General features: G+C 44.3%; 1 protein-coding gene across 1 annotated transcript in view; it reads left to right on the top strand.

Moving 5' to 3' along the window:
* Positions 1-2,716: 2,716 nt before the first annotated feature.
* Positions 2,717-10,900, top strand: part of LOC306741551 (ethanolamine kinase 1) — a gene marked incomplete at both ends in the record, with an annotated part of 31,043 nt that continues 22,859 nt past the window's right edge. Inside the window, one exon of the mRNA XM_079223857.1 lies at positions 2,717-2,857. Coding sequence (XP_079079983.1) covers positions 2,717-2,857 — 141 coding nt within the window. The remainder of the gene's footprint in view (positions 2,858-10,900) is intronic.

Here is a 10,900-nt window from a genome sequence, read left to right as displayed (position 1 = left end):
AAAAAGACTTGATTTATCGTCATGATATTTTGTTATTCTGTTCAGAGGATGAATCATAGTGGCGACGATGACCCCGTGACCTTTCCTTCTATCGTGCCACCACCATGTCCACATTTATGGTTTTGAATGAAACGTCTCCATGAAATCGATTCTCTATCCGGAAATCTTGGAAAGTGCTGTGTTGCACTTTCCAGAAGGAAAAGTGAAGACATATGACCCTTTATCAACACAATATCTGTAAATAATGAAATCTTCCAATCCTCTTGTTTTATTTCCGCATTTAGTTGAACCGATATAGCCAGTGGTTCCATTGCTTGAGTGAAAAAGACTCGAGATAATGAGAAGAAGTCAAGCGAAATTCCAGCAACATTAACTCGGTTTTGGGTTTCTTTCATGCTGTCTTCAACACAACTGGTACTCTGTTGATCCTTTCATAAATCATTAATTTTCAAGGCTCAAAGGCCCACACGTTAATGGCTGTATTCTCCACATTAACAATCAGGTGGAACAAGAAACGGAAAAAGAGAAACCAGACATACAGGAAGTGAGTCTGTCTTAAGAGTGTCATAACAATACATGTATGCATGCCTGGGTTGTTGTCTCCATCATCTCTGTTTCCAGCAGCTGTGCTCCAGAGGTGCATGCAGCAACACACACACACACACACACACTCCGCTGCTCCATTCTACCGCCTGACCCTTACATTTTTAATCGAGACACTCATCTCTCTTTCAATACACAACATCTTTGATGATGAGACTCTCTTTGAAGGCGAGTGAATTTCATTTTCGTCTAAAAGCTTGCAAAGTATTTGGTTCGAGATGATCACCGCATTCGTGACTTCTAGGCAATTACTGTAATGATGCAAAATGGTAAACATTGGCCCAACATCTAAATAATTTAGCAGACTGAAAACATGCTGCTCCAATGTTTATGAAATGCGTTTTTTGTGTGTTTATAGAGTGATCATGTTGAAATATTCCATGGCATTGAGCTCGCATGGTAGGTCATGTTTGAAGTAATTCTATGATATTTAAATGGGCCCTCTCTAGATTACACAGTGACTCGGCTCGGGACAATAGACTCCACCCATTCAAAGTGTTCTGCTGCTGCAGCCAAATGTAATGCATCTGAAAATTATTATTATCAGAGAGCATGTGCTGAAATTGACTGCAAAGAGAGCTCAGTTTCTGGAGAGAGAATATGCCGAGCTCAATTTGGAGACAAGTGTCACATCTTTGTGGCTGACATCTGTTTGAATGGATTACAGACATCCCATAATGAAACGTTAATCAATCCCAGGCCTTTATTCTTCTTTTGCAATTGACTTTTTTATTTATTTAAAGTTACTTTGAGGAACTTTTAACTAGTTGTGAACCGTCTCAATTTAATGCTGATGACTCGATATTACCATAAGTCATCAAAGATTGGATATTTATAAATAGTATAGTTTATAGTTTAATATAGCTTAGCGCTTGTCATTGTTTCCAGCGTGTTGGATTCTTGTGAAATCAAAAGAAATCATGTCAGTTGACATGATTTTCGATCCGGCGGTCGGAGCTCGGCGCCCGGCAGCGGCGCCTCCTCATCCAGGCCGGGAGCAGAGCAGAGCTTTGAGAACCAGAACCAGGACCGTCGGACCCCGCACAGCAGAACAATGAAAGGTTCTTCTGAATAAGGGACTCTGGTGTTCAGAAACACTACCACTTTCGCCCAGAGGGGCCGCCATAATCAACACAGAATAAAAGTTCCTCGCAGTAGCAGTGTCGGTTTGGTGAACGAAATATGTGATTAAATATGTTTCAAGGTCCTCGAACAATGATCAAATAGTTCTCAGTAATTATCGACAGCATTTTAGCTTGTTTTCAGATAATGATTAAAGAAGGGTCAAATGAGGAAAGAAAACATTTGACTAAAAGTAGTGACTTGAACATAATGACCTTTCCAAGACCAAAACTGGACAATAATCTACTGAGTTTTCCGCTAATACTTGTCTAAAACTATGAAGTCCTACAATATGAGCATAATAGCCTTTTTGTCTCAAGACTGAACCTAAAATAGCTGCTAAGATTAAAACTGCATGGCAGCAATTACAAGAAAGATAAAAGGGATTAATTTTCATTTTCAGAGTTTTAGTATTCTTTCTTCACATTATTAAATGAAGTTCAATTTGCAGGCATTTTTCTGAAACACTGAGTGAGTACAGAAAGTAGAAGAGGTTTACTTAAGCACACACTTCCCTGTGTTTCATTGCAGAGCTTTGTTTTCTCCGAATGACGTTTCCCATTTCATTTCGTTTAACACTACATGTTCCTGCCGCAGCTCCAAGCACCAGTGGTTAATATGTAAACTGTAGAAGTGAGGATGAAGATGCCCATAGGAACATTGGCCCCTGATAAGCAAGCCAGACTGCTGAGTCACTGGACACACAAGTGGACAATCTAGGAGACCGGCAAATGCCACGCATGGCTTTCTATTTGTCCTGACGAAAGCAGATGTCAGGGCTCTGTCGTGTATCCTATCACCACCATTAAGACTTTTCTAGCTTATTCAAGTTGACGTTTTATCGTTTGTCTTGTTTCAAGATCAAACCCACATCAGAGGATGTGTTGATGGTCTTTGCAGCAGAGTGGGACTTTGGTCCAAAAGTTTCTAGACAAGTTCTAGATCTCAAACTTTTTGAGGCTTTAAAATCTTCACATCCGCTTTGTTGAAAATGAGCAGTCGATTTGCCGGTGCTGGGAGTCCGCTTCTCCACGTGGACCTCCGAATTGATGGGCATGAACCTCGAGGAGGAATCCTGGATCTCCTCAGCAGACTCCGTCCTCATTGGAAGGCAACGGACATTCAGATGAAGGCAAGTGGACGGTTGTGTCGAAGTGATTCAATGATGACTAAAAGCAACGCAGTTGCTAGAATAAATGTTGGTATTGTGCGTCTCTGCAAACTTCCCTATACGTTGATAGCATTTCATAAATTCGGTTCATATCCGCCATATATCTTCCATGCAAAAAAAGGCACAATGCCACGTGGTTAAATTTGTGAAACAATTGGTAAGATTTATGCAACAAAGCTATTTGGTTAAGGTTAGAAGAAAGTTATTTCTTTAAATTGGAAATATATAAAGTAACGTATAAATGTAACTATCGTAAATAAACAACCACCACCCTTAGCAGACTTCACGTAACATTACGTAACAAGCATAAAGTTAAGGCTTACTTTTGGTTTCACATGGGACACACACACTAAGGTCTTCTCGATAATAACCCCGTGTTTGATTGACCCATTCACTGCCCGCCCTATAGTGGATTCTCTCAGTTATTATACTCGTTATTATATAGACATAACTTTTCATAAGGGTTGCTCTAAGGTTGCTATAGGGGGTCACTGCCAGAGGTGTCAAGTAACGAAGTACAAATACTTCGTTACCTTACTTAAGTAGAAATGTTGGGCATCTATACTTTACTGGAGTATTTATTTTTCAGACGACTTTTTACTTCCACTCCTTACATTTTCACGCAAATATCTGTACTTTCTACTCCCTACATTTTAAAAATAGCCTCGTTACTATTTCATTTTGGTTTGTTTTCACTCCGGCTCGTCATCGTTCAAAAACACACAAAAAAACCTCTCCGCCCCGTTGCCCACGGATACGTGCGCGCGCACACAGGCGAGCGCTGAGCACACACACCAGCGGACAGAGCGCTGCGAAAAATATGTCGCGTGAAAAGTAGACCGCTATATCTGCGTTTTAAACGCTCACAGGGTGAAGATGCAACAGCAGCTCTCCTGTGAGGAGCAACCGGAGTTCTCCTCGCACCGGAGCAGCTCTCTGAACCCGGAGCGGCTCTCTGAACCCGGAGCAGCTCTCTGAACCCGGAGCAGCTCTCCTGCTCCAGGTGAAACGAGCCAAAGTGCTCGTGTCTTCTACCAACAATGAGCTGCTGGCTTCACATATTACAAAAGTACAAAGTACACGGATATAAAACTAAGTCATTAATAAATACATGGACAAATGCCTGTACTTTCGGGTCAATGGTTACGGTACGCCGTTAACAGGTTACGCTTGCGCATGCGCGATTTGACGCGACGCCGTGAGCTTCGTGAGCTCGTCTTTTCCTGCTGTTGCGTTTCTCAAAATAAAAAAACAGATCTAAGCTCAATATTGAGCATGAATTGAGAGAGGCTGTATCAAATCTACAACCCCGTTTATAACATATGTGTCGAGGAAAGCAGGTCACCACAGCCACTAATACTGATACAACGTGATGGCTCACAAATCTGCACTCATTCTATTTTGTTTGGCAAAAAAAATTAAAAGCTTATTGTTTTCCACAATGAGCTATTTAGTAGTAACTAAATATGAGTATTTTTTTGCACAGATAGAACTTACACAAAACATTGTCTGATGGGTCAATCTGATTTACTTGAAAGTGATTGCAATTTTCTTTATTCTGTTATTTATAAAAGCACAGATGAGTCACACAATTATGTTATTTACAGAAAAAGTTTGAGAACCACAGCTTTAAGTGTTTGTGTCGGAGTCGCCGCCGCCGCCTATTTTGCACTATTACACTACTTATAGGCAACTAGTTGTCATGTTTTCCGCTCCATGAAATGCATGTTAATGCTCAGTAGTACACATATGGTACTTTAATGTATTTGCATTGTAATAACATGTGATCATTTTAAATGGGCATACATGCAGCTGAAACGGGTAGACTAGTGCATCCCACATTTTTCAACATAACATTTTAAAACATAATAGTCATTATTGTAACACCTGGTTGATTGTGTGTGGGTGTGTTTGTGTGTCTCCTGATTGTCATTCCCTTCACCTGCCTTCAGCCACTCATGGGTCTCCCCTGATTATCATTCCCTTCACCTGTGTTTCCCCTCCCCTATATATACTCCCCCACCTTCCCTTGTCGGTTTGTCTTTGTTTACGTGTGTTCATGTGCTCCACGTCCTGTGCCACCTTTTCCTAGTTTTGTTTTCGAGTTTTTTTGAAGTAAAGAACGTTTTGGATTTTTCCCCTCCCTCAAACCTGCTTCCGGTCTCTTATTTTGCACCTGAGTCTCCGCACCACACACCCGGGGCGTGACGGGATTAACCGACCATGACTGACTCAGCAGAGGAGAGCCCCATGCATTCAGCTCTCCGGAAGCAAGGAGAACGGTTGTACAACCATGAACAGTTGCTCTCTGGTTTGGAGGGCGGGCTCCGGGAACTTCACACTCGCCAAGGTTCGTTTCAGGACGACATGACAGGCCAGCTGCAGGCTCTAGGCCTCCAGATGCAGCAGGTGCTCTCCAGGCTTGGTTCTCCACCTCCAGCGGTACCAGCCCCGTCTGGTCCACCGGTCCCGCTGGCCCTGGGGCCCTCACCCAACTCGCACCCGGAGCCCAGAGTCCCACAAATTGAGAGGTACGACGGCTGCAACGTGTCGCTCCTTTCTCTCACTATGCTCCCTCACCTTTGACCTCCAACCCTCGTCCTACCCCACTGAACGGTCCAGAGTGGCGTTCATCATTACCAACCTCACAGGGAGGGCACGGGAGTGGGCCACAGCTGAGTGGGATCATCAGTCAGTTATTTGCCACTCTGTTTTGGACTTTTCCGGGGCCCTAAGAAGGGTGTTCGACCCCGGGCAGAGAGGCGGCCCGGGAACTTCTGACTCTCCGGCAGGGGAGCAGTCGGGTGGCTGATTATGCAATCCGCTTCCGCACCTTAGCAAACATTGCTAGCAAACATTGACTGGCTTACAGGGTCCATAGTGGGGTGGAGCACCCATTGTCACTCATCTTGTCTCCGATCTGCCTCTCCTAATACTTCTTCCAAGCCTTCGGGCCCCGTTACAGATGCAGCGGACGTCTCTGGGGTTCCCCCCGTATACCAAGACCTCAGGGAGGTGTTTGACAAGACCCATGCCACCCACCTCCCCCCTCACCGTCCCTACGACTGCGCCATCGACCTTCTCGCAGGGGCCTTCCCCCCCCCCCCCCCCCCCTTTACTCTCTATCTGCCCCGGAGACGGAGGCGATGAGCCAGTACATCAAGAGCTCCATGGCTGCGGGTATCATTCGTCCATCCTCTTCCCCAGCAGGAGCTGGTTTCTTCTTTGTGAGCAAGAAAGACAAGTCACTACGCCCCTGCATCGACTACCGAGGCCTCAATGACATCACTGTCAAGAATAGGTACCCCCTCCCACTCATTTCCTCTGCTTTCAAACTGTTGCAAGGGGCTACCATCTTTAAGAAAGCTCGATTTAAGAAACGCCTATCACCTTGTCAGAATCAGGGAGGGGGATGAGTGGAAGACAGCGTTCAATACCCCCAGCGGCCATTATGAGTACCTTGTCATGCCTTTTGGGCTCACTAATGCCCCAGCCGTGTTTCAGGCCCTGGTCAATGATGTCCTTAGGGACATGTTGAATGTGTTTGTTTGTGTACCTGGATGACATTTTGATTTTTTTTTTTCCAAGGATAAGAAGGAACATGAGCAGCATGTCCGGAGGGTTTTACAGCGGCTGCTAGAGAATAAGCTGTTTGTCAAGGCGGAGAAGTGCAAGTTCCACCAACGCGCCGTCCCCTTCCTAGGCTTCATTGTGGCACCTGGGAGTATCCAGATGGAGGGGGCCAAGGTTAGTGCAGTTTTTGACTGGCCGGTCCCATCGGACCGAAAGCAGCTACAGAGGTTTTTGGGATTTGCTAACTTCTACAGATGCTTTATTAGGAGCTATAGTTCTGTGGCAGCCCCCCTCCATGCGCTCACCTCTCCAGGCACCAGGTTCCTGTGGAACATTCAAGCAGGAGAGGCATTCCAAGCCCTCAAGAAGCGGTTCACCTCTGCCCCCATCCTCGCACTGCCTGACCCTGAACTCCAGTTCATCGTCGAGGTTGACGCCTCCGATGTGGGGGTAGGAGGGGTCCTCTCGCAGCGCTCCCCCAAGGACAACAAGGTCCACCCATGTGCCTTCTTCTCAAGGAGGTTGTCCCCAGCAGAGAGGAACTACGATGTGGGCAACCGGGAGCTGTTGGCCCTTAAGCTGGCGCTAGAGGAGTGGAGACACTGGTTGGAGGGGGCTGGACAACCGTTCCTAGCGTGGACCGACCACAAGAACCCCACAAGAACACAAGAACCCCGTACATCAGGACGGCAAAGAGGCTGAACTCCAGACAGGCCAGGTGGGCACTGTTCTTTATCCGTTTTGACTTCACCTTGTCTTACCGTCCAGGCTCTAGGAACGTGAAGCCGGATGCTCTCTCCCGCCAGTTCGAGCCCGAGGATGCCCCCAGGGACCTTACTTCCATTCTACCAGTAGCACCTGGTTGATTGTGTGTGGATGTGTTTGTGTCTCCTGATTATCATTCCCTTCACCTGTGGTTCCCCTCCCCTATATATACTCCCCCACCTTCCCTTGTCCCCTGTCGGTTTGTCTTTGTTTACGTGTGTTCATGTGCTCCACGTCCTGTGCCACCTTTTCCTAGTTTTGTTTTGGAGTTTTTTTTAAGTAAAGAACGTTTTGAATTTTTCCCCTCCCTCTAACCTGCTTCCGGTCTCTTCCTTTGCACCTAAGTCTCTGCACCACACACCCGGGGCGTGACAATTATGGCCTTTATAAAAATGATTGTTTTGGGGGAGGTGGGGTAGTGCACTATAGGCCCCTGAGACGCAGCTTAAGAGTTTGTCCTTAATGGAAAAAAAAACATTCCCCTTACATTACTTTTACTTGTATACTTTTAAGTAGTTTTTAAACCAGTACTTTTACTTAAGTAAAAAGCTTGAGTTGATACTTCAACTTTTACAGAAGTATTTTTAAACCCTAGTATCTATACTTCTACTTGAGTAATGAATGTGAATACTTTTGACACCTCTAGTCACTGCTCTGTGCGTTGCTCGCTGTACAATGCAATTTGCTCTTGACAGAATATGTTGTGGTAAAAACCAGAAAAGCAATAACCTTATAGACAAGAGAGATGACATAACAGTAAGAAACAGAACAAAAACATACATAAGTACCACCACAGGTTAAAAGCAGATTTCAATAGACGAGTTTTAAGTGCAGTTTTGAAAGCGCCGAGTGACGGTTAGATTGTTAGACAGAGTAGCGGCGGGTGGAGGAGGTTGATGTCTGCAGGTGGGAGCATGTCGGTGAAGGAGGTTAGAACGGTATGGAGAGGTTTAGGGTTGTGAAGAGCTTTCTATGTGACGAGGATGATCTTGAACTGGATTCTTTGCTGTACGGGGAGCCAGTGGAGGTTTTGGAGGACTGGGGTGATGTGTGGGCTGCTGAATTCTAGATGTATTGTAGTTTGTTGATTTAACGAAGTTAACACATTTACCCTTGGCGATGAATAAAGTATACATCCATCCGTACGTCCGTCCATCCATCTATTTTGGTGGATGTGCCGTACAGGATGCGGTTGCAGTCGTCCAGTCAGGAGGTGATGAAGACGTAGATGAATGTTTCAGTGGCTGAAGAAGAGAGGGAGGGGCGTAAACAGGCGATGTTTTTACGATGAAAGAAGGCGCTTTTTGTGATGTGCTTGACGTGGCGTTCGAAGCAGAGGGTTGGACCGAAGAAGACACAAAGGTTACGGATGTGTGTGGAGGAAGGAACAAGTGGGTCCATCGATGCAGAGGCAGAAGTTGTGGTGGGATTTGTTTCGTGGTTCGGGGCCAATGATGAGGATTCCAGATTTGTCACTGTTGGTCATGGTAACAGTGCGTTCCAGTATTTTAGACAGAAAATGAAGATTGGAGATGTGTCTGTAGTTTTTAAGGATGACGGGGTCAAGGCCAGGCTTTGAGGACACAGCCAGTAGAGGAGTTGACGATAGAGAGGAGCGGAGGGCCGGGAAACAAGCCATGACTAAAGTGGAAGGGATGGGGTCCAGGTTGCAGTCTCTATGCCAGACAGTGATTAATTGAGTTCTGAGGCGTAGATTAGGAGAATTAGGAGAGTGACCGGGCGGTTAGCGGGGGATTTCCTTAGGTCGGACAGTGGAAGGCAGGGTCGGGTTTGGGGGGTCGGCGGTAGATAATTGAAATGCCCAGAGAGTTTGAATGTCAGGTGTTCCAATGAGGATGGAGTTTATTTGTTCCTCCTGGTCCAGGTAATGCTGTCCCCTCCTGGGGTAGGGGGTTGACTTGTTTTTGATGTTTCACAAATAGGCTTCTAATGATGGTCTGCATGTGGAGTAGGTTGGGGTGGTGAACACGTCAATCTTACTCAGGTCTTTAACCTCAGAGAGCTGTTTGTGTCCTGTGTGGAACCAAAATGTATCACTCATTTAAATGTATGTCCGTAAGCGTAGAACAGCGGTCCACAACCTTTTTTGCGCCACGGACCCGTTTCGTGTAAAACAATATTTTCACGGACCAGCCTTAAAAGTGTGGCTGATAAATATGCCGTGATACAATGATACGACCGGCATAAAAACAAATATAAAGTGCATAAAAATACAACTCATTAGTGCGAGCTGTGAGCTTGTTTCTCTGTCTCCTATCTCAGGGTGATGGGAGACAACGACACCCGAAGTGTGTTCTTTATGTCTAGTCAACTCCGTAACTTAAACTGTTATGTCGTCTACTTTGTAACTTAGTTCTTGTCACTGTCGCTGCAGAAAACCTCGCTTCACAAAGACAGGATGTTAGAAAAGGAAGCAGGGTTTTCAGAGCTTTTTTGGCGATCTCAGGATTTTCTGCCTCGATTTTAATCCAGAACACCGGCAGAGTTGTTCTCTGAAACGTACTTTTAAGGCCACTGCCAGTCACTCATTTTTTGCTAACTTGTGAGTTTCATTTTTGGGGTAACGTATCACGTGGTTGGGGACAGCTGGCTTAGATAACGTAACAAATGTAATGATTTGAAGTCAAATCAGTTTTTTACTAAACCTACCCAAGTAGTTTTGATTCCTTTTTTGTTTAATGTCAACCACATGTTTATAACTGTTTGAAAAATAAATCCCTCAAAGTTTAATTGAGAATGCATACATGGGAATGTCATTTTGTGAGAGATAAGGATTTATCTCATTTAGATGTTGAGTGTCACATGACAACATGTCACTGACATTTGCAAATAGTTTCTGTTTGCAAATTGTGTTTGTTTAGTATCTTCAGAAAAAGTGCTGATGGATAAAAGAGAAGCAACAAAAAAAAGATTTAGAGATCTTCAAACTTCCAATTTAATATTTTCTCCCGTCATTCATTTTCATAAAACATCTGAATTGTTAAAGTGTAGACTCACAATGAGGGTCTAGTCTTCACAAGAGATATAAAACTCAATTTGTGCGTTTTCACCCTTTGTGTGACGGCAATCTGAGCCGTTCCACTGTGCAATTTCCCTCACGGCTGCTGTCGGAAGATCCTTCATAAACCTTTGTGAACTGGTTTTAATATTATCGGAGTAGTCTTTTACAAACTGCAGTTTCGACTGAGATTGCTGCAATATAAACCTGAACTTGATGGCAGAACAGAACAGACCATATTGTCTGCATTCTCCAGCACCATGTTTCTTCTCTTACTTAAATAGCACAAAAAGGGCCCAATGTGACCTTCCTCTCTTTGTTGAGGATGTAGTTGTTGTTGTCTTGTTTGAATTAACTTCATATGTTCAGTTTAAAAACACGATTAGGTGTTCCATGCGTATGGTCAGTGTGAACTCAACGTCATGACCGGTCAATTGATCCGGACAGTGTGAGCAGAGCAGAATTGCTGCAGGTTAAATGTGAAGTGTGAGTTCATAAACTGTACGAGATTAATAGAATGTGCCTGCATACATACATATATATATATATATATATATATATATATATATATATATATATATATATATATATATATATATATATATATATATATATATATATAGTTCCTTTTTTTTATAAGGAACATG

Source organism: Taurulus bubalis (assembly GCF_910589615.1).
Source record: "Taurulus bubalis genome assembly, chromosome: 9".
Classification (NCBI taxonomy): Eukaryota; Metazoa; Chordata; class Actinopteri; order Perciformes; family Cottidae; genus Taurulus; species Taurulus bubalis.
Note: the sequence above shows the minus strand (reverse complement) of the source record. Positions and strands in the feature narration are given on the sequence as shown.